A 25,973-nucleotide genomic window follows, 5' to 3' on the forward strand; every position below is an offset into this window, starting at 1 on the left:
GTTTGTGTTATAGAATTTTAGAGTTAGGTGGAATCCAAGAAGTCATCTAATTCTAGGATCATAGATTGAACAAGAGGGTTATCTTTCACATTTTTCATGAGAAACCCAAAACCCAGAGAAGTTGAATATCTTGCCCAAGGTCTCCTTAGTAATAAGTGTCAGAACCCATTTGAACATACATCCACCATGCCTCTAAAACTTGCATTACCTGAATGCTGGCAGGAAAGCCCAGCACATTGAAATTAATTACCTAAGGTTATAGATATACTATTAGCAAAGTAATGACTAAAACTCATGTGTTTTAATGTCCAGGACACTTACTTACTTCTTCACCTACTTAGTTATTTGAAGTTTCCTTTTATTTAGGCAAATCTTGAAAATATATGTTGTTAAAGCATCTAATCCTTACTTTAACTTTCATGCTTGTCATTCAAGGAAGGTATTGTTTTATGTGAACTTCTTTTCAAAATGCCTTGTAAAAAAAAGTTTATATGATTAGGATTACATAGACAATTTTTCCTCAAAAACCACAAACTCATATCTTATAACATTTCTTTATTATACAACATTAGTAACATTGTCTCCCTCCTTTTTATTCACTTTCTAAGAGTCCTTGAAGCCAGCATAGCAGAAAATAAAGCAAGTTTGAAGAGGACACATACAGAAGTATGGAGTGATTCTCCAAACCCTTATGATAGAAAAAGACAGGATAATTGTCCAGTTGGACTAAAGAATGTTGGAAATACCTGCTGGTTTAGTGCTGTTATTCAGGTAAGATCTTTATTCACATTGTATTTGAATTAAGAAGGATATAGATAGGCCTTTTGTGTGTCTGTTATTTGTAGGTAAATATATAAATGCATGCATGTATCAAAACCAAATAAGTATGATTCTTTTCTCAAAGTTGTTTGGGGTAGCATATTCTTTTTCCTTATTCCAAGTTTGAGGGGAAAAATTAAGTAGATTAATAAGTATTTATCTATTTTGGGTAAATTTTTTCTTATGGTTGCAAGAAAGTATCAGGTGAGAGGAAGGTACATCATCTTATATATTAAGGATAGTTTCCCATATGGAATAAGGCTCCAAAGTAGGAAATTATCTTTTTGTTTTCAATCTTTTCTGCTGCTCACCAAAACGTGTCTAAATACTGTTAAACTTCTTTAAAAATGCCTGTTATTTTAATATGTATTATTTTAAAATATTTTTAGTTTTAAATTTGGAAGAACCCTTAGAAGTTGTCTTGTTTATTTCTTCTATGAATAACTTCACTAAGCATTACTTTGAGTTCCTATAACATTGGGATACAATTCTGAACATTAACTTTATCAAAGGGTTTTTCTGTATCTGTTGAGATAATTTTGTTGCTCTGGATGTTTTTAATATGATTAATTATAATGATTACTTTTCAAATGTTGAACTGTCCCTTGCATCCCAATATGACAAATTATTTTATGTATTCTGTTTAACTCAATTTTATTTAAAAATTTTGAACTGATATTGATCAATAGTCTAAGTATTATAACTATATTAATACCACAAAAGAAATTCAGTGGAGTGCTTTTTTCTTATTTTCATAAATAATTTAAAAATATTGGTATCAATTATTCTTTAAAAGCAAAATTCTCTTGTAAATTTATTTGGACCCAAATTCCCCCCCCCCCCAGTAATATCTTTCTAGTAAATTTAGTTTCCTTTTTTGAGATTAGATTTTTAAGATTTCTGTTTTAGATTTTGTTAATTTAGGTATTTGGTGATATTGTAGATAATTCAATTTTGATGGCATATAACGACATGTGATAAATTCTGATAATTCCCTTTTTAAAATTTTTCTGTTATTTCAGATTATTTTTATTTTGTTAATTTTCTTGACTATTATTTGAATTGGTTAAAAGGTTTATGCATTCTTCAACTCGTCTTTTTAGCCACTGTGCCAGGCTATGCCCAAGGATTTGGAGTCATATGCTAATGTTTCAAAGCTGAAATCATCCAAAACAGGTTTTTTTTTTAAACCCAGTGTCCATGAAGTTTTTAAAAAATATTTTTATAACTATATTTCAACAAAATTGTTGTTATAATTTTAGTTACATTATTTTAGGTATTAGAAATTATTCAGATAAGGTATTTTACATAGGCTTCACCCAAATGACAAAAGGGGTTCTTGATTAAAAAAATACTTTAAAATCTTTCATATAAACAAATTCAAATGAAATAAATGGATTTGGATAGCATCTTTAAAACATTGCATACTAATTAATAATATCACAAAAGTGAAAGAAAGTTGAAGTATCAGCTTGAACAGGAAGTGGATAACCTTCCAGCATGTAATCTACTGATAGGGAAAAATACTGTATAAATGAGATCAGGATAATTGGTTATGAACAACTTTTGAAAGTCAAGAAGTTGAAATAAAATAATTATTGAATCCTAAGGAATACTTTCTAATTCAATAAAAAATGTTTGTAGAAGTTAATGTCATGTATAGAAATGAATTTCCATGTTGACTATATTATGAGTGCTAGGATATGAAATCTCAATTCAACAGACATCTTTTTAGGACAAAATATTGTAAGATCTATAATTTGCTGATTAAGATAGGTAAATAAAATGATTCCCTCTCTTAAGGAATTGACAATTTGTAGGAGAAAGACACATAAGTGATTTGTACATTAACCTGGGACAATATGAAATAAATTCCTTAACATATTCAATAAACTTTCAATGTATGTGCAGTGATGTCAATTAATAGTCATTTGCAGAAGTCAGATCACTTACAGATTTAAGCACTCAACCTGAAGGTTCAATTGCCACCTTAAGACTAGAAATTAAATTTTTTATACAGTAGCTATTTGTACTGATATACACTAGATAATTTAAATCTTTAAATTAATTTAATATGCAACATGTCCTCCTTTCACTGCATTGACTTACTTTACACAATTTAAATCCATTCACAGCTTCACAGATTTGGATATCAATTCTTTAAGCCTTTTTCATTGGAATCACACATATTAATCACACCTTTGATAAGCAGTGCATTTTCCTCAATTTAGTCTTAATTTTAGTTTCTATTTAATTTAGCCTTAAATTTTTGTTTAGTTGGTACTCTGTTTGCAAGATTAAAGACTTTGAATCTCAGAACATTCTATTACATATGGAAAACAGCTTAGTTTCAAGTTACCTGTTTCTTTCATTAAAAATGGAAGCACTCTCTTATTCTTCTCTTGAAATGGAGCTTTTCTGTTCTGCTCACTAACAATGTATGTGTAGGGCTCAACAACTAATAAAATAACTTGCAGAAATCTAGACAGCTTACAGATTTAGATTTAAGTAATCTACCTAAAGGTTCCAAATGCTGCCCAAAAAAGAAATTAATTATTTTTCACTCAGTAGCTATTTGATATACATTAGATAATTAATTTTCCAAATTAACACTTGTGTTCAATTTCTTTTAAAATGAATTTAGTGCTTGTAAAAGATACAGTTATTGCAAGCAATCAGGTTTGCTAAAAGTTGAGTCTTAGAAAAGAGATTATTAAAATTTTGTACTCATTTATCTAGTGTGACAATTATCTTGCAACTGAATTGGCATTAATGATAGATGGCCAAATTTCCCTTTCTTAGTATAGAGTATATAAGAAAAATTACCTAAAAATGGAAAGCTGATTCCCTTGCTTATCAAAAACTAGATGGTTCAAAATGTAATCTTAGGATCACAGTATAACAGAAAATGCTAAATCTAATTCCTAGGTTACTGAAGTACATTTTCTCCATCTCTTGGATAAATTTCTCAACATTTTGTGCTATGTTGCATGGTACAAGACCATTTTTATTTTATTTCATGTTTATGAATTTCTATAAATACAGAACAGTTTTGCATACTGTTTATACCAGTATATTTATCAGCGTTCATCATTCTCTCACTGGGAACTAGTCTTCCAAACCCATTTGAATTTTAAAATCCCCTATATACTTTGAAGGTGGAGGGAAATGGATGTTTCAAGTCTCATGAAGATTGTGAGATCTTATTTTTTATTTTAGGTTTTTCTGTTTTTGTTTTTGCTAGGCAAATGGGGTTAAGAGGCTTGCCCAAGGCCACACAGCTAGCTAATTATTAAGTGTCTGAGGTCGGGATTTGAACTCAGCTACTCCTGACTCCAGGGCTCGTGCTCTATCCACTGTGCCACCCAGCTGCCCCAAGATTGTGAGATCTTATAGGCTCACCAGAAATTTATCTGAGCAGTTTTGGTATAGTCTTGAACAAAAATAAAAAACTGATTTCATTGGAACCATTTTCCAATTATCAATGCTCCAGCATTTGTATTGCCTTGCCCAGGATAAATATCTTTTCTTCATAGTTAGCATTAATAACATTTTTTAGGTTGTTGTTTAGCTTTTTTTTTTTTCCTTCTTCAAAACATCTGTACCATGCAATAGAGAAATTATTAATAATCCTCCTACAAATCAGGTGTCTCTGAATGATAATTGATCTTTTTCAGAGGATTAATTAGGCAGTTTCACAGCAAGATTTGTTTGTTTTTAGCATTGTTTTTCATTTTAACCTTACTTTTCTTTGTGCTTCAGTGTCACAGATTCTTATTTCATAGTGAGCTTTGATTGATCCTGAAATACTTGACTTCCCCATGGCAGCATCCACTTCAATATCACTAAATCATTGACATGTATTCTTTAAGAGTTACAAGTTTTATATGTTTCCTTGGAGTTTTATTCATTCTTAAAAACCAAAGAATTAAAAAAATAACTGAGGAGAGTGAAATACACACACACACACACACACACACACACACACACACACACACATTTATATGTATGTATTTGGAATAATATTCAACACTTCCTGAGAGAGAATTAATTACCTGGTTTGCCCAGGCCAATTTGATTTTATTCTATTTAAAAGGTGATATGTTTTGAGTAAGTCTAATGACCATAGAAGTATATGTCAAGACTATTGCAGTTACAAAATGAAGCCACATTAAAAGCACTGCTTGTCCCAAGTAATTAATACACAACTTTATATAGCAATTACTAAGTATTAGAGTATATTTACATCAGATTGATAGAAATTTCTATGAGATTTCAAAGAGGAAAACTGAATTAGATGACTATAGGAGAGATTAAACAAAAATTTTACAAACAATGGAGACAGTGGCATTTTTGTCCTGAATTCTCTGCTTTTCAAATTTTGATGTTTCTTTCCTTCCCACATTTAGGACTGATTAATTCCTATACTTCACAGAACTTTTACTTATTCATTCATTTACTTCTGTGTCAAATTACCATAGGCAGTGATTCAGGCAAGCACCACCACCATCAAAATGTTTCTGGGACATAATTTTACTTGGTGATTGTCCTTGTTTAGGGTATAGGAGAAATATTTATGGTATATATACATTTATTTCATACATTTCCTCCCCCCTCCACATGGCAGCAAATGTAGTACAATGCAAAAATGTAAGAGACTGCAATCTGAAAATATGAGTTCTTATCCTGGTTCTTCCATTAACTTTTATGTCCTGGGGGCGGGGATATCATTTAATTGTACCTTTCCTCATCTATAAAATGAAGTTTTTAACTAGATATTATAAATTATCTTTTTCAGTTTAATTTGAGGACTCCTTTATTAAAATATATAAATTGTCATATTTTGAGGCATAATGTTACTCCTTTTTTAAAATATATATTCTCATTATATTTTAGCTTTAATAACATTGCTGATAATAACTGATTTATTTAATGGAAATTTCTTAGATAGGGAAAAGTTATATACTCATCACAAAAAATTCCAGGAGGAATTAGGAAACCATCCTCTTTGCCTTTTGGGAAATACCTAATTCAGATTCTGTTTTCAAAAATCCTTTAAGTTTTGTGCTAGTGACTGGTTTTAAGAGAATTCAGAGGACCTGTGAGCCCACAGGCCAGGAAAGCATCAGCTGCCAGGTGAGTGTGGATGATTAGGGGAAGGGGAGGCTGGCTGAATGTGCTGGCCAGGATCCTAGGTCAGTGGAGCTGGCATAAGAACAGAGATCCTCTCCCCTAATCCTTCCCCACTGCCAGGGATAATCAGAGTTTTTGATCAGACCCTGTAGAGTGCAGAATCTGGTGGACAGAGGCCCACATTTTTGTGCTGAAATGGATTAATAAAGAATTTAGTAATTTAGCCTGTAACTCTCTAGTACAGTGTTCTGCATCCCAATTGAGATAATATATGTTTCATTGCCAAGTCACAATTAAGGGAATGACAGTCCATATCAAGGTGGTATATTCTTTTTGACGATTCATTTCCCTATTAGCCTATTTCTTCAAACCATCTAAGGTAGCAAGTATTTGTCTCTATATTCCAAGATCTGATCTCCTGCTCAAATTATTTCTAAAGTTCTTTTATTCATTTGTTCAATGCTATGTGATTCCAGATGACCTCTTTAGTGGCAGAGATTATAAAACAGAGACAAGTACAACAGTTTATCTAGAAAATGAACTCAGAAGTATGCCATGTGAATGTTACCTTAAAGTCAGAATAGCTTGCATTATAACTGAAATAAACTTTGAATTATTGGTCCTTTTTTAATTTTCTTATCTAGTTGCTCTGCTCCCCTATTAAAACTTACAATTTTATTTTATTTTTTGTTTATACCTTCCATTCACACATATGCTCATGTGAGAAGACTTAAGTTCTTCCAGTTTTGCACTGTAATTACTTTTAGAAATGCAGTTCCAAGAGAACAATTGCCCAAGATTGAAATTTTTTAATAAAAAATGGAGTATGAATATTATATAGCCAATTTTTTTTACTCTAACTTGATTATGAGACTGTAACTATCCCTTACTACTCTAACATGCTGATGACAGTTAAGTGTTCCATTGTTAGAGATTTAGAGGTTTCATGATACACTATATACTCTTAGTTTAGTTTAGCTGTTTTTTTTGCACACACTATATACTCTTAACTGAGATAATTGTAAAATTGATACTGAATTTATAGCATCAGCAGAACAGAAAATGCATGTTGGTAAAGGGATGAACTATTTTTGTTCTACAGAGAATGGAAACTGAAAGTCAAAAAGACCTTGCATTCTAAAATAGGGTCTTGAACTTTTTTGTAATTTTCATTTAAATTTTGTTAGGAGTCTTGGAGCTGTTGGTTAATCTATCTTCCAATACACTGTTTAACATAGCACTGAATAAATGGGTGAGTGATGAGCTAATACCACTGCTAGAAATTGATTTATTTTTCTTTAATAAATTTGAAAAATGAAAACTTAGAGGTTTGAGTTTGTAGGGTCAATCTTGATTTATTAAATAATACTTTTAAACAAGTCTAAAACCAACCTGTGTGTTAGGAAACATTCTTTTTAAAAAGCAGAAACAAATACTTAATCAATGCCTTTCTTTTGCTGTCAATTTCTAATAACACCTGTTCCCCCCATTCTATTGTAACAAAACAAAAAACACTTTGATTATGCTTCATAACATATACTTCATCATGAATCTCTACTCTATTACTAGTCTACCCAGAGAACAAGGTATAGGCAAGTTATCTCCAGTACAGAATGAAAGATATCATATTTTTTTGTATTATACTTTCCATTAGTGTATTGATAGAACAAAACAGAAAACTGAATCATATAGAACAATGTAACTTCTTAAATTAGTAAATCAGATTTAGTAATTTAGTAAATAAGAAAGAAATCAAGGTAGTGAATAGAACTTTAGATAAACTAGATATGATAGATATCTGTAGAGAACTGGATGGAAATAGAAAAGAATACATCTTTCTCAGCAGTTCATGATATCTTTAAAAAGACTGAGAATAAGGTGTGGCCAGGTGGCACAGTGGATAGAGCACTGGCCCTGGAGTCAGGAGTACCTGAGTTCAAATCCAGAAACACTTAATAATTACCTAGCTGTGTGACCTTGGGCAAACCTTGCAAAAACCTTAAATAAAAAAAAATGATTGAGAATATATATATACATATATATATATATATATATATGTATATATATATATATATATATATATATATATGACAAAACATTTTATGGTTAAAAGCAGAAATATTTAAAAGCATCATTTTCAGATCCCAGTGCAATAAAAATTACATTTAATAAGAGACTTTGGAAAAATACATTAAAAACTCACCGGAGATTAAACAACTTAATCTTACAGAATGATTGTTTCAATGATTTGTTCTTTAATTCAAACAAAAATTTCATAAAAGAGAATGATAATTATGAGACCACACATCAAAATCTTTGGGAATACAGCAAAAGCAGTGATCTGAAGAAAATTTATATCTTTACATGTTTACATCAATAAAATAGAGAAAGAGCAGACCTATGAATTGAAAAACTACAAAAAGAACAAACTAAAAATCCTCATTTAAATACTATATTAGAAATTCTAAAAATTATAAATGAAATTAATAAAATGGAGCATAAAAATATTGAATTAATAAAACTGGGGGTTGAGTTTTTGAAAAAACAACTAATAAATAATTGGTTAATTTGATTTTTTTTAAGAGTGAGAAGAAAACCACATCTCTGGTATTAAAAATGAAAATGATGAACACTAATGAAGATAAAATAATAATGTTATTTTTTCCAATTATCTGTCAAAAACAAGTGAAATGGAAAAAATTTGCAAAAATATTAAATTGCCTAGATTAGCAGAAAAGGAAATAGAATATCTAAATAGAGCTATTTTAGAAAAAGGAATTGAACAGGCTATATATAAGTGAGCTTTCTAAGAAAAAAGCAACAAGATCAGATGGATTTACAAGTGAATTCTATCAAACATTTAAAGACCACTAAATCCAAATATTTATAATATATATATATATATATATATATATATATATATGTATATATATATATATTCTTTGGTAGAATCTCTTTGCCTATTTATTCCAAACTTCTTTTTCTGAAACAAATGAGACAGATACCTAAACCAAGAAGAGTAAAAAGAAAATGAAAATTATGAACCAATTTCATTAATGAATTATGAATGCAAAAAATTATATGTTTAAAGATTAAAATACTATATTACAAAGATTATTATACATTATGACCAAGTGGGATTTATACTAGGAATGTAAGGATGATGGAAAACCATTAACATAATCATGTCAATAATAACAGTTCGAAATATATATATATATGTATGTGTATATATATATATATATATATATAAGTAGATGCAAAAAAACACTTGAAAAAAAGTATATGTATAAATGGATTTTCCTTAAATTGATAAAAACACTTATCTAAAACCTTCAGCTGATATTATTTGTAATGTGGTGAAAGCTAAAAGTCTTCCCAGGTAAAAGAAAGAGTGAAACAGGGATGTCCCCATCACCAATATTATTCAATTTTTTTAAGAAATCCTAGTAAGAGCAATTAAGAAAATAAAAAGAAATAGAAGGAATCAAAATAGTGGAACATAGTAACAAAACTATCTTTTTTTGCAGATGATGTAATGATATACTTGGAAAATCCCAGAGATTCAACTTAAAACAGTTAGCAAAGTAGCAGATATAAAGTATAGCCACATATGTCATTATCATTTCTATAGTTTACCAAAAACACTCTTCAAGTAATGATAATAAAAGATACCAAGATATCAATTCAGTATAAAATACCTGGGAGTATAAGGAAATTATATAAACAAAATTATAAAAAAATTATTTTAAAAATCGGATTTAAATAATTGAAGAGCTATTAATCGTTTACAGGTAGGGCTAATATACAACAATGACAACTTTACCTAAACTAATTCATATATTCAATCATCCCAATTATCAACAAATTAATTTTCTGAATTAGAAAAACTAATAAAAAATTCATTTAGAAAAACAAAAAGCCAAGATTATCAAAGGAACTAATGAAAAAAAATTTTTAAGGAGATTTAAAGTAGTACCAAATATAAAATTATAAGACAGTTAACTATCAAAATTATCTGGTATGCTAAGAAATAGAAATACTGAAATTGAATGGTAGATCAGTGGAACTGAGTAGGCATACAATTTATAGCAGCAAATAAATATAATAATCTTGTATTTGACAACTGTAAAGACTTAAGATAAGGGCATAAGAATTAATTGTTTAAAATTTGGGGGGGGAACTGGGAAGAAGTCTGGCAGAAATTGGGCACAGACCAACATCTTACACCATTTACTAAGACAAGGTCAAAATGGATATATGATCTAGATATGAAGAGATAATACAAGAAACTTTGAAGAACATGAAATATATTTCTTATCAGACTTAGGGATTGACAAACACTATATAAATAAAAGAAAAAGCAAAGTGAAGCCTAAAATGGGTAATTTTGATTACATTAAATTTAAAAATTTTTGTACAAATAAAATCAGTATGGTCAACATCAGAAAGAAAATAAAATTGAAGAATTTTAGTCAATTTATCAGATTAAAAAAGGTCTTGTATCTAAAATATATAAAGAACTTTTTCAAATATATAATAATGTCATTCCCTAATTGATGTATGGTCAAAGGAGAACAGGAAGTTTTCCAGTGAAGAAATTAAAATAGCTTATAATCTTATAAAGAAAATATTTTAAATCAATATTGATTATAAAATATAAATTTAAATAACCTTAAGATAATCATTTTATTCCTTTAAGATTGTCAAAAATGATTGAAAGAGAAAATAACATATTGGAGAGGATGTGGAAAAATTAGAATACCATTTCATTGTTGGTAGAATAATGAACTTATCCAACCATTTTGTGTAGCAAGCTGGAATTTTTCCCAAAGAATTATTAAACTGTCTTTACCCTTTGACCCAGCAATATCACTACTAGGTCAGTTTCCAAAAATGATTAGAGGAAAAGGAAAAGAACCTATATGTTCTAAGATATTTATAAAAACTCTCTTTGTGGTGGCAAAGAACAGGAAATTTGCAAGGGATGCCCATCATTTGGGAAATATCTGAACAAATTGTGGTACATGATTATATGATGAATACTACTATGCTATAATAAATTGATGCTCTTGGTAATCCTAGAAAAACATGGCTAGACTTGCATAAAATGATGAAGATTTGCATTGATTTAATGAGCCAGAACCAAGAGAACACTGTATACAGTAATAGCAATATTGTTTTAAGAACCACTTTGAGCAAATGAGTCATTTTGTCTATTAAAAATACGTTAATTACAAAGGAAGATGCTATCTACATCTAGAGAAGAACTAATAAATAAAAAGTATGTATAGAATGATTTTACAGAATTCATGCATCATATACACAGACACCTATTTGGGTCTAATGGTAACCATCTATCTTCAGGGGGATGAGAGGGAGGAGAGAAGGAAAAAAAAGGAAAAAAACAAATTTACATGATTACTATTATATATTTCTAAGGAGCAGCAAGTGGTATATAATTAGATTTACAGTTCCATATGAACCATCTTTTTTTAAAAAAAAAATTATACCGTGACATGAAATTGCTTGTTTTATTTCCTAAATTGAAAATAAATAAAAGAAAAAAGAAAAGAAACAAATTTGTAAATTAATGAATAGTTAATTTAGTAACAAGTTTTTACATTCAGTTCCTCCAATTCATGTGACTTCTAAACAATTTTTTTTCCATTTACTATTTCTTCCACTCTTTTCTCCCCTTTAGTTCAGTTTCACTTCTCGCCACTCCTTATCTCTGTTCCTTTTTTCACTGTGGAGTTGAAACCAGGCAATGTACAAAGTGAAATATCTTCTATCATACTGCCTATTGATAGAATCCATCTACCAACTCTTAAACTAAATGAAGAATTGACATTTTAAAAATACAATAATAGCCTCCTCACATAAGATACTCCACCTCCCAACTCCATGACTTATCACTTGCTTTCCTCCATGCCTAGAATTCTCTCCCTCTTCACCTGTCTCCTGGCTTCTTTCCAGTCCCAGGTAAAACTGTACCTTCTATAAGAAGAATTTCACAATTTTTCTTAATACTAGTACTTTCCCTCTTGTATGATCTCCAATTTATCCTATATGTGTCTTGTTTGTGCATAGTTGTTTGTATATTTTGTTTCCCCCATTATACTGAACTTTTTGAGAATAGGAACTTTTTTTGGCCTTTTGTTTGTGTCTCCATTGTTATATTGCAGTGTCTGGAATGCAGTACTTAATATATATTTGTTGACTGTCTGATTGGAAAATAAGTCATTAAGAATGAATTTTTAACTTATATTAGCAGTTTGTTTCACCTCCCTTAAAAGTGTTAAATCTTTCATTTCTTTTCAGTCATTATTTAATCTTCTGGAATTTCGAAGATTGGTATTGAATTATAATCCTCCTGCAAGTGCTCAAGATTTACCCCGAAACTAAAAGGTAAAACTGTATAAACACTTTACTTTGATTCTTTTTTTTTTTTAGGTTTTTGCAAGGCAGTGAGGTTAAGTGACTTGCCCAAGGCCATACAGCTAGTGCCTGAGGTCGGATTTGAACTCAGGTACTTCAGGGCCAGTGCTCTATCCACTCTGCCACCTAGCCGCCCCTACCCTCGTTCTTTTCTATATTGCTGTAGTCACTTCTTACTCATGAATTAGGTTCCAAAATCCTTGTGTAAAGTATTGATCTTACATTGTCAATTGACTAGTTTTGAATTCCTTTTCATTAGATGACTGAGCAGGTTGAGCTACATGAGGCTGAGACTTATGCAACTTGTTGTATGGATAGGCACATATTTATAGCTTATATTTTTCAATCATAAGATTAATACCTATTTCAGTTATCTCTAATGCTTTTATTGCTTTTAATTAGGAAGAAATGACATTGCTTCCTTATTTGGATGGACTTTTAACTTAAAGGGAACATGTTTATCCTAGTGGCCACACAGGAATGGTTGAAATGTTGAAAAAGGGGTTAAAACTGACAATAACTTTCCTACAGTGATCTACAAAACAAACAACAGATTCCTCCTGCTTCTTTCATTATCCTTTCTGGCCAGTTGTTTCTTCCATGACAAAAGTTCCAGCAAAGTGTATAGTAACAGAAGGCACCCATTGTAGTTTTGTTCTGGTAGAGTAGTTTACTCTTTAGTTTAAAGAGCTTCTCCTGGGATGTTGTTTTCCCTGCCCCCTAAATATCTCCCTTCGATCCAGCCTCTACTTGGCAATAAACTAATCTTCTTAAGGTGCAGGTTTGACCATGTCACGCCCCATGTTAAATTATTTGTTCTCTATTATCTCCAGGATCAAATATAAAATCTTTTGTTTGACTTTTAAAGCCCCTCATAAATTGACCCCTTCTTATCTTTTGCATCTTATTCCTTTCTTCCCCATCATATATTCTTCAGATAATCTGACTTCCTGGCTTTTTCTCACAAAAGAGATTCCATTTCCAACTTCTATTCCTTTTCTCTGTCTGTCCCCTTTGCCTGGAATGCTTCTCCCACCATCTCAGACTCTTGGCTTCCTTTAAGTCAGGTAAAATATCGCCCTCTATAAGAAACCTTTATAACCTCTCTTGATATAAGTGCCTTCCCTTTCCGATTTCCAGTTTATACTGTATATGTCTTGTGTAAACCTAGTTCTTTACATGATGTCTTTCTTATAAAGACATGTGAGTTCTTTTAAAGCAAGAACTATTTTTCCTGTTCTTTATGTCACCAGGTCTTAGCATAGTATCTGGAATATAGTAAGCACTTAACAATAAATAAATAAATGAATGAATACATGAATGCATGTATGAATGAATGAATGAATGAATGAATGAATGTTTATTGATCTGCCTTGACCTGACTCAAGATGCATAGCCAATACTGTGAACCTGCCCAGCGCTGGGAGATATGGTAGGAGATTAATAAAAATAGAGGATCTGAGGAAACGAAAACTCTAGGAACTTTCATGGAATGGGCTGGGTTCCAAGGCAGAACCCTTAATCATGATTTATTTGGTTCTATTTAGCAGTGGGCACCATGAGAAGGAAAGAGGATAGTAACTATGTTCAACACTGGGCAAGAATGTTATTATTTCGGATGAGAGAGTAGTTGAATTGTCTATCGGGGAAAATACTGTATTCTCTCACCAGTTCTCCATATTCATTTACTATTTAGGTGACTTTTCCATTTAATTGCATTTTAGAAACTAAATTTGTGATCTTCCAAGCTGGGTATTCAATCTAAACTTTCCCAGTCTTACATTTTTCTAGAACTAAAATATATAAGTTTTTTGAGTATTAATTAATGTTTTTTGGTGACTATAATCATTTTTTTAAATAATAGGAGGTTAAATTGGTGCAGTCCCCATCTACAGTGTTTACTTGACAGAAGAATTCTTTGCTGGCAGAGTATTTCTGGGAAACATTTTGCCTTGTTTTACTTATTTCTGTATCAGTTACATTTTAAACAAAAGATGATAAAATCAATGTCTATTTCTTCATTTTCCATTTTTAGATTTGCAAACAAAGCAGTTTGGCTTTGAGCTACCATTGTCATATCTTTTCTCTTTTCTTCAGATTTGTCTTTATTGCTTTGAGGTCTGACTGAGCATCAACATTTGATTCTGAAATTATTGGCACATCTCCAATGAGTCATTTATTAAAAATGTAACTTATATTTGTGTGTTTTGCTGCTTTCTGTTTCCACTGATTTCCAACTTGTACTTTGAAGAAGCATAAAAGGTGTATAGGCTTGTGACTTTCAAGTTGTCCAAAAGTCTTAAATGATCCTAAAGCAAATTTTCCATTATATTTTACATTCTCCTTCACCATTGTAGAACATTTTATAAAGTATTCTTTTTAATAGATAACTTTTTAAAATCTTTAATAGTAATCTATATACTGTATTGATCATTATTTTAATTGTTTTCTTGTCTTTTGAAAAATTAAGTTTTTAGATAACAAATATCCACTTATAACTCTTATAAGAAAGCATAAGAATCATTGCTATTCTTGAGGAATGGTCTTTGTTCCATAGTGCTTGTTTTTATTAATGTTCTCTTGGCTACAGCATTTGATTTTAGCTTAGCATGTTGACAATTATTGAACACTATAAGATAAGACACTGTGAAACAAATAATTAGGTTTGATGTATAGTGGTGAGCATTGATTGCTCTGGCATTCCATTAAGGTAATCCTGATAATATGCTTTTGTGGGGATATTAAAATGACTTATTTGATTCTGATTAAAGTTAATAATGAACTTAGATCCAACTCAAGCCTCCTTGCATGCATGCAATTTAATAATACTAAGGTAATCAGGTATAAAATGTACTTTGTATTATCATATAAAAGATAATGAAATAATCAACTAAAAAATTAAAAAACAAATAGGAATTCTACAAATTTTAGACATAAAAGATAAAGATAAATATTTTCTCAAAAAATGTTGTTTATTTAAATAAGACTTTCCTCTTTAGAGAATTAGAACTGTCCCCATTCATAAAAATGTTTTGAGTGAAGAACCAGGGAATTAATTAAATCTATATAAATTATAAAATGAATTGTGCATAACTTTGCTTATGCAAAAAAAAGTCAGGGACACATGGATTCTGCTACGTCTACTATGATGGAAACAGCATTAGATTAGCAATCAAAAAGAACTGATTTCAAATCTTACCTCAAATATTTTATAACAAGTCACTTATTGTGTAACTCAGTTTCCTTATTTATAAAAATGATGTGGCCACTCAGTGATCTCTGTGGTCCCTTCCAGCTCTAAATCTGTGATCCTTATGATCCAGTTCTAGAGAAAATCAGTGGTGTCTTCAGTTCCTTTACAAAACAGACCAAGGATTATGAAAATGGTTTTGCATGTCAGTCTTTGACTTTTCCATAGCTGCACATTGCTACATTGTGCAAGAACTCAAATGTCTTGCTCATGTTAACACATGGGTCAGAAACAGGTATTGCTGACTCTAAGACCAATCCTCTAATCACTCCTCCTTGTGGCCTTAAACACATTGATTCTTTTGTAATCTATTCATGTGTGGTAGCAGTGCTATCAATTACAGAATTTTAGAACCTTGAATTAAAAATATTTTCAGTATTACTATCTTTGTCCTTCCTTTTTGAAGAGGACCATGACATCAGGAAGGTGTTTCTATAACTTGTAAGTGAGTTGAATTTAAGTGAAAGAAGACTGCGGTGTAAAGTCACCAATTTCACTTTCTCCTCCTGAGCCATTTGGGTTCAGTGGCAAGATATAGAGCAGAAGGACTAGAGATACACACATAATTAAAATCCATCCACCCATCCATCCCTCCATCCATCCGTCCGTCCGTCTGTCTGTCTATCTATTGTAGAAACAAGGGTTACAAAGTGGAAAGAACATATCCCTTAAGGGAGACTATAGTTTAATGTGTGCGATAAAAACAGCAACATAAAAAATTATAATGTAATGTAACATATAATAGAAGTTTGAGCACATATTCTGATCTTTACCATTAGGTAATTTAATTTCCTTTTGGGAATCCAAAAATCCAATCCAAAAAAAACATATACTTATAGGAAAGATTCAAAGAATTATGAATGGTTACAGTTAAAGAAATCAGGGAAGGCTTAGAGATAAGAGGAGGATTGGAAATCAAGGACAGTTTTATGTAGGAGGCATCTTGTACTTTCATGTAAGAGGGAACACCTAATTTCTGTCAATTTAAATTTTAAAGGTGGCAAAACAGAAGCCCAGAACCAGGAAGTGTCATTATGTTGCTGAGCTATATGACTTTTTTTAAATGTTCTAAATATTTTGTGATCTGCTTTTCCTTGTGCATATGATGGATAGATTTATGCCTGATATACCATCCACTTGTTTTGCCAGTGTATTCTTAGCTAATTTCAGAATGATTATCATGAGGATGCAATTTTTGTTAACCTTTTTTATTTTTTAAATTTAGGAACATCGGAATTTGCCTTTTATGCGTGAGTTACGGCATCTGTTTGCACTTCTTGTTGGTTCTAAAAGAAAATATGTTGATCCTTCAAGAGCAGTTGATATTCTTAAAGATGCTTTCAAATCAAATGGCTCACAACAGGTAACTTTTACAGGGATATTCATTTATGGCTAATTACACTTAATCAGATTAGACTAAAGTGTCTAGATTACAAAGAACTTTTTTTCTTTCTTTAATCACTAGAACTTAACACAATGCTTGACATATAGTAAAAACTTAATGAATAATGAATACTTGTTGACTTGACTTGTCTCTCTTTTACATATATGAGGTTCCCCCATACATACACCAGAGCAATCCATCAAAGGAAAATCATTTTATAGTATATTGTTTAAAATTTTGTCCCTTTTACCATTTGTATTTTTGACTGATGCTTACACACACACACACACACACACACACACACACACCACACACACACACACAAACTTTTCCAATTAGATGACTATATATATATATATATATATATATATACACATATATACACATATATATATGCACATATATTTATCTAGAAAATGTTTCACAAGGTTTATTAGTTCCCAACACTAATTTACTTATCATTTAAAGTGAAAAAATACATATTTAATGCTAAAACTTCCCTAGAAGTTAGTATTCTAATGGAGGAAGCCCAATCTGGGTGGGAGGAAGTGAATGTGGAGGTGAAACCCACCAGAGAGTGAGCAGCATGGGTAGGGTTACTCATTTCATGTGCCTGTCATTCCCCTCTCCCCTCCACAGGAACTCACCAGTCATTACAGTAATGATAACCATATCAATCAACAGAGCAAAAGAGTTGTATGTTTATTTTGCTCTTTTTTGTCTCTAAAACCTTACTTTTACCCCTATTTCCACCCTTCAGGTTCTTTAATATAGGATGTATTTCTATTCAGATTCGTTTAGGGAATTTCATGACTACTTGACATTTCTTTTTTTCACCAGTTTTCTAACATCATCTCCTTGAATTACAGATATCTTTTACTGACCTTGAAGCAATTAGTTTAAAAAAATAATGGTTTAAGTTAAATCTTAATATCCTTCTGGACCTCAAAATTACTGAGGTATAACCCTGTATTTTGATAAGAAAAGTCAGTTCTTTCTACTTTTCCTCATAAAGTTTTACTACTTGACTTGACATAACCCTATGTATTTAAAGAATTTTCCAATAAATTTTGACTTGTTTCACTTCAGAGCTGAATATAGTTTGTGAAATTTTTTGTTGTTGCTGAATACTTTATTGCTGCATATATCTAAGTATCCACATGTTTAGGAAAGTTCAAATGTAATTTGATTTAAAAAATTAATTTGTATTATTTATAGGAATCCTTTTAATGATTTTTGAGGTTTAAGCTTTTGTTAATATTGGATTTTCTTAATGTAAGACGTTATGGAGTAGAAATTTTTGACATATTAACTGATTTTTATATAAAATAATTGTCATTTGTAGTGTTACATTTCTGACATTTGTAATATTTAGTATAAAATTTTTAAATTTGATATTTGGATTTTACAGGAGTTAACTTTTAGAACGTGATATTTTAAAAGTTTTTAGTAGTTAAATATTACAATTTTTTTTAATACAGCAAGATGTGAGTGAGTTCACACACAAATTATTAGATTGGTTAGAAGATGCCTTCCAAATGAAAGCTGAAGAAGAAAGGTAAGTTTCCTCATGAAATTAACATTTATGTTTTATGTTTTCTTTTATATTGTCCTTTTTATTATTGTTCTTTAAATAGAGGTATAGCATAGATGTTGTATTTTGCTATTCAGGGTTAGTGCATATTTTATAGACTTTTGCAATGAATCATTTAAGAAATCTAAATATACAGGTTAGGAGACTTTGCTATCTAAAATTAACAAATTTATCACATAATTGGAAAGTTAGTATGTAGCTTTCTACATACTAGAAAGTAGAAAGAAACTTACTTAGTATGTAGAGGACCAACCTATGATTTAGCTAAAAAGTCATTTAAACTGCTAGGGCACCAGGTAAATATCTTTAAAACTCTTTTAAGTTATAGATGAATTACTGACCCACATCAATGGAGATAGTTTCCACAACAGGAATTTCTCTGAAGTTATAATATTACAGATCCAGATTACCATACCAGGCATATCTTAGGGGAAAAAATTCTTTTCTTGTCAATAGTTTTGACTACATTTATGAACAAGAAATGTAACTCTCAATTTGTATCCTTAATGTGAAGAATAAATTAATTTTACCTTTGACAAGATGAAATAAAGAAATAAATATCTGTAATAGCTAGTGAGCATGACCACTCACGTTATTTGTTGGTACATACCTGAAGATTTTTATGAGTTAAATAACATTGTTAGCTCAAATTTAACTGAGTAATAAGTAGTTCTATGCTACAGTAGGTATAAAACAGTTGTATTTATTAAATAATCTTAACTTCATTTCCTTCAAAATGAATAGCCTACTCAGAGTTAAAATTAGCTGATCCTGTAGTACTAAATTATGCAAAAAAGTTGGAAAAGAAAAAGTAAAAAATATACTCTATTTCTTCTGATTCAATTAGTACTATTTGCAGAACTAGTTAAAGATATTTATCAAAATATAGATCTTAGGTTAATTGACTAATGATATAAAATATAAGATTTTTAAAATACCCTTTATAAGAGGGTGTAAAACACATTGTTTTATTTTACTTTAAATAACAGCATAGGTTTTTAAAAATATATTTTTAAAAATGTTTAGTCACTATCTATAAATTCAAAAATTGTAACTACATTTACATATTAAAAATATTTTTCAGGGATGGAGAGAAACCAAAGAACCCAATGCTAGAATTATTCTATGGAAGGTTCCTAGCAGTGGGAGTGCTTGAAGGTATAGTTGTATGTATATGTATATATGTATGTGTGTGTGTGTATGTGTGTGTTTGTGTGTTTTTGTATGGAATTTTGGTAGTATAGCAATTTATTATGCACAATAAGCTTATATTTGATTTGAATTACCCTTCAACAGTTTTATGTTTTTACTGTACCTCCTGGGCTGTTTTAAGTATATAAAAATTTTAGAATTTGTGTAAATAAAAAAATTGATATAGTTCTTTCTCATTGATTATATATAGTTCCTTCTCATTGATTAATTTAGAAGTCAGTTTTTTCCTTCATCTTAACACATCTTAACACCAGTGGTAAATCATGTAATTAATGAGAGAGAAGAGGAAGAATGAAATAGTTTATAAAACTCATTCTGACTTTAGAATAAAAAACAAATGATAGTTTTTGAAACTAGTCTAGGTATTCTTAGTCAAAGTATTGAAAGAAGTTGATTATGTTTTAGTGACACTAAAGTGGCTTTATTTATTCCCCTTTTTAATATGGTTATAATTTTATCCTAACAGCTGGAAGAGTATTTCAGGATCTTTTGATTTAAATTTTAAAGTTGGCAAAACTGAAGCCCAGAACTAGGAAGTGTCATGCCCCCTGCCCCATTGTTCATTTTTAAAATTTCTTTTTTAATTTGTGGAATAAAACAAACATTCTATAATAGTACAATGACCCATTGTTTAAACTCAGTCTTCTCAACTCCCAAACCCTTTTCTTTTCATCATATAATACACAGTGGATTGAAATGAAAAAAAAAATTGGAAAAATCCTAATACTCTAACTCAGAAATTTACAGATTATATTATAAGAACTATTAGTGAATACCTATTAATATATAATATTATATACTATACTACATAAAATGATATACTATTATGTTTTGTATTAACATATTATGTATATTATATTATTCATGTTTTAATATATTAAGAGTAAAATATAAGAACCTATATATTCTTTTTAAAATAAATTTAATTGATAAAGTTTTATATTACTTGCATTTTATGACAAACCCCATTCACGATAAGCCATCACTTATATCTGGGAATAAAAAAGGAATGTATGTTGGGGGGGGGGGAGTGAGAGGGGGGAAGTAGTTTAGCAAATCTAATATATCAAAAATGTCTGACATTATATACAGTATTTCATATCCATCTTGTCCCCAACTCTGTAAAGAAGTATAGAGGAAATAGCCTTTTTATATTTCTATTCCAGGTCCAAACTTGGATATTTTAATTTTATGGAATTGTTTGTTTTTTCATATCCATTGTTATAGTCATTGCATGTCATATTTTCTTTCTTTTTTATTTTTTTTCCACTTTATTTCTGTCTTTTTATGTTTCTTTTTGTTCTTCATATTCATAGTCTCTTAATATACAGTGAAATTTCATTGCTTACTTGTATTCCAAATTATTTAGCCATTTGTCATTCAGAAGGCATCAACTGGGGCAGCTGGGTGGTAGAGTGGATAAAGTATCAGCCCTGGAGTCAGAAGAATGAACTGAATTAAAAATTGGCCTCAGACACTTAATACTTGCTTAGCTGTGTGACCCTGGGAAAGTTATTTAACTCCACTGCTTTGCTACAATAGAAAAAAATGAAAACAAACCAAAAAAAACCCAAAGACATCTATTTTGTTTCCAGTTCTTTACCAAAAATGACACTAGTAATTACTTTTGTAATGACCTCTTTGGGCTATATATGCCTATCAGTAGATTATTTGTATCAAAGGATATGAACATTTTTGTTATTTCCTCAACATAAAGTCATTCTGAAAAAAAAAAGTTTGGAATTATCAGTTTAAAAGTTGATCCACCTTTTCACCCACACTCCAGCACTGCTTTCCTAAGGTTTGTTATCTGTGCCAATTTGTTGGGTGTGAAGTGAAATCTCATAATTCATTTTCATTTTTACCATAAAGAAATAGAACATCCATATGGTTTTTAATCATTCATCGTTCTTTTTTGAATAGTTAATTCTTGTCATTGGAAATTTATCTCAGGAATGATTGTTCTTGAGAATATTTATTTGTATCTATGTATTGAATATCAGACCTTACCTAGCTATTTGATAGAAAGATCCCCCCCACACTTGACTACTTTCCTTCTTATCCTAGATTGGGAATTTTTCTGTCACTGACTCCTGACAACTATTTGGAACCTTTGAACTTCTATTCACAATAATCGTTGAAAATAGTTTTTTCAAAGGAAATCAATTATATTGAACTATAATTATCAGAATATACATTTGTAAAGTTATGGACCCCCACTTAAGAATTTTTGTCCTGTATGCATTAGTTTTTTGACTTAAAAACACTTTCAAGTTTCCTATATTGAAATTTATTTATCTTTTGTAATTGCTTACTTGGTTATTATTCTCCCTCTGGCCATAGCTTTGAAAGGTGCCTGACCTGATTCTGTTCAAATTATTTTATGGTATATTCTTAACTTTCGTACAATACTTCCATTTAAATTTTTTGTGATATATAACATTTGTCAAAAATCTGATATCTGCCAGATACTTCTTTCATTTTTCCCATGCTTCTTATCAAATAGAGTTCATTCCTACACAACTTATGTTTTGAATTTTATCAAATATTTGCTTTATTAAGTTTAATTACTTCTAAATTTTCCTTGTCTAATATACTCCATTGATTAAATATTCTATTTTTTAACCATTACACAGTAATTGTGATTAGTTTTATAATGCAGTTTGAGATTTGATCATTCTCTTCCCTCTTTAGTCCTCAGATATCTTGATATTTCAGATCTTTTGTTCATCCAAATGAATCTTTTTTTTTGTCTTTATCTCTAAAAGTATTCCCCTTTAAATAGCCTGGAATATATAAATTCCTTTATTTAAAATAATTCTTTTTATTATATTAGCACTGAAAGTTTTATTATTTATCATTTCTGTAAGGTGCATTTTATAATTTTTCATACATTGTTATACTGAGTAATCTGACCACCATTATCATGAGCATTTTTAGTTGTTTTCAGTGGGATTCCCCTTTCTATTCTTGTTTTTTAGATTTTGCTATTTCTGTATCATATGTGCTTTTCATTTTCCTGGATTCACTACTTCTTGTTTAAAAATAATAATTGTGTCAGTAAAATTATTTTTCTTTTTGTTGACTTTCTAGAATTTTCTAAATAAAATATCAATAAATAAAAATGGTTTTGTTGCCATTGCCTATTTTTGTTTTTCTAATTTATTCTGTTATCTTATTTCTGTTATTAGTATTTGGGGGAAAGAGGGTATCTACTTTTACTCCTATATTTGTTGGAATTGCTTCTGGTATTTTCCTGTTACATAATAATGCTACATTTTGATTTAAATTGTTAACTTGTGCTATATTGATAAAATATCTTGCTGCATCTCTGTTTTTAGGGTTTTTTTAGCATAAATGAGTATTACTTAGTCAAAAGCTTTTTATATACATCTATTGTTATAGTGATATTTTCCATATTTTTGTTTTTAATTAGTCATGCTAAATTTTCTTAATATTGAATCATCCTTTCTTGGTATAAATCATGTGAATGTTTTTTTTTTTAATTTTACAAACAAAAATCCTAAAAACTCTTAACTATGCAGCTAGATGGGGTAGTGACCTGGAGTTAAGAAGACTTGAGTTCAAATCCAGTATACACACTAAATAGCTTTGTGACTCTGGGCAAGTCTCTTAACCTCTGTGTCAGTTTCTTCAAATGCAAAATGCTAGGTAATAATAGCCCTTGTCTCCCAGGTTGAAGATCAAATGAGATAATATATATAAAACACTGATGTCTGGTATATAGTAAGCTAACTTTTATTATTACTGAAATAATATCTTTTAATGATACTGAGTTTCAGTTCTCTTGTTTTTTTTACTTTTCTTCCAAGTTTAAGGTATTAGGTCTATATTTGAATCTGAGAGACTATTTTCATTCTGAACTTTTAAGAATAAATTGTGTAGTATATTTCCACCATCACTTCTACTTTACTTGTGCTTTCATCTTGTCTAATCATATACATATGTAAAAATTCTTTTAATGGTCTCTTTATTATTATTTTATGGTGGTCTTTGGTTGCTATATTTCTTTACCTTATATTCTGTTGTGTGGTTTATTTAAAAAACAAGCAATCTCTTCAGACATTTTTTTTCTCCCCTAGGAATGATTCTAACATCTCTGTTTTAATTGAACGTACATCTTTTGTTAGATTTGCAGGACAGGTCACCTTCTTGAGCTTCATTGCTCTCTGGAACATATTCCATTTCCTCTTGCATTTTCTAGTGTGTCCAAAATAGTCTTGTTCTGTTTGAATTTCCTTTCCTTTGTATTTGAAGGTTTTTCTCCTGACATAATTCTCCTATTAAAAACATGTTCCTTCTACTCTTCCCTTTTTAATTCCTTTATAGCTAGTTCAATTTCTTTTTCTAACATTAAATTGTTTAAGATCTCCATTTCATATTTTATTAATTGGGGCATTTTATATTTTTGTAGATGGTTCTTTTGTTTGAATTCCTGGTTTTCTTGCCATATAACTTTATCATATGTTCCATAAGCTGTTTTAAAAAGGTTTAAAATTAATCTTTATCTTCTCATATTAGCTATGTCCAAATATATATTTATCCCTCAGTTTTTCTCTAGGGTATTTTATTATTGTATAAATTATTCTTCTGCTTACTTCATTTTGCCTGAATTCATGCAAGTTTTCTCAGGTTTTTCCTAAAACCCTTCTCTAAATAATTATAACCTTAGATGAATACTTATAACCAACGCATGAATAAAGTTATTTTTCAGTGTGTCATTTGTAAATTCAGTAGAAGAGAGCAATTTGGAGTCTGGTATGGAAACAATGAAGGGAATCTCTTACTGGAAACAATATGGGTCTGCATTTTTCTACTGTTCTTTTGTGAATTTTTGGAGTATTTACTATTTGTTTTGACTTCATAGTTTGTAACTTTGTTTTTACTACTGAGGGCAAAACACCTTTGGTTGAAGAGCCATCAATTTTCATATTGACAAAGACTGTAGGTATTACTAGAACTAAATCAGCTTCTGCTTGATTTAATCCTAAGATTTTTGACTATGATGAACCAGAATGCAGTTTCCTTTACAAAGTACAATCTTTGAACCCTACTTGTATTCTTATGTTAGAGCTTTATATAAAGAGAACAAGACAGTCTTTCACAATATGCAGTCTAACATTAGATCATGTTTTTGTTCAACTAATTGTTGGTACCATGTGTTATATAGAAAAATATTTTTAAGGAATTTATATATTCATTAAACAATATAACTATTATACTGCTGTATAGAAGCTGAAAGAATAAGTCTAGATACATGAAGTTAAAATTAATTTTCTTTTTTCATCAAGGTAAAAAATTTGAAAATACAGAAATGTTTGGTCAATATCCACTTCAAGTCAATGGATTCAAAGATTTACATGAATGCTTAGAGGCTGCCATGATTGAAGGAGAGATTGAATCATTACATTCAGAGAACTCAGGAAAATCTGGCCAAGAGGTGAATTTAGCATTTTGGTTATTTTTTTCTTCCCCCATTCTTATAATGACTTAATAAAGGTTTACTGAATATACTAATTATATTGCTACTTAATAATTGAGTGTATATGTAGAAAATGAATTTAGCCCAGCCTAATTGCAGTGATTTTTATAAAGGAAACTTATTTTGCATAGTCAATAATACATTATCAATGCTAAATTTTAACTTAAATAATTTGTATAAATTGTCCAGAGCTATAAAATTTATCCCTTTGCCCTTCACCATCATCCTCCTATTTTCTTCCTGCCTCCAATAATGTATTAATTAGTCTAGCAGCATTAATCTTATTTTGGGGTAGTAAATGATAATTTTGCTTTTGGACATTGGATCATAGAATCTAAAATCTATTACATCCCACTCATTTTTCCAGATGAGAGTCTAAGGTCCAGAAAAATGTTCAAGCCTGCACAACTAGTTTATAGCTTGCCTAGAGGCACAATCATGTTTCCTGATTCTCCCAGAGTTTATTATCTTTTAACCTTAATTTTGTACAGCCATTTTTGGAGGAAATTTACTTACCCCTCAAAAAAAATTAACCTATACAATCTGAGCTATCATGTATTTCCTTTGACTAAAAGGAAAAATGGTGTTCTCTGCTCAGGTTTTCATAGATTTGTAACCATGATTTTTCTTCATATTA

General features: G+C 30.1%; 1 protein-coding gene across 3 annotated transcripts in view; it reads left to right on the forward strand.

Moving 5' to 3' along the window:
* The first annotated feature begins 12,276 nt into the window (after positions 1 to 12,276).
* Positions 12,277 to 25,973, forward strand: part of USP25 (ubiquitin specific peptidase 25) — a 104,524-nt gene continuing 90,827 nt past the window's right edge. For 2 of the 3 annotated variants that reach the window (XM_074213825.1, XM_074213826.1), the window contains exons 1-4: positions 16,869 to 17,006; positions 18,509 to 18,585; positions 19,706 to 19,779; positions 25,146 to 25,294. In XM_074213825.1, the coding sequence (XP_074069926.1) occupies positions 16,890 to 17,006; positions 18,509 to 18,585; positions 19,706 to 19,779; positions 25,146 to 25,294 (417 nt within the window). In that variant the 5' untranslated portion in view covers positions 16,869 to 16,889. Of the gene's footprint in view, positions 12,364 to 16,868; positions 17,007 to 18,508; positions 18,586 to 19,705; positions 19,780 to 25,145; positions 25,295 to 25,973 lie in introns of those variants that run through there. The other variant, XM_074213827.1, reaches the window with a different exon arrangement.

This window comes from Macrotis lagotis, chromosome 1 (assembly GCF_037893015.1).
Source record: "Macrotis lagotis isolate mMagLag1 chromosome 1, bilby.v1.9.chrom.fasta, whole genome shotgun sequence".
Lineage (NCBI taxonomy): Eukaryota > Metazoa > Chordata > Mammalia > Peramelemorphia > Peramelidae > Macrotis > Macrotis lagotis.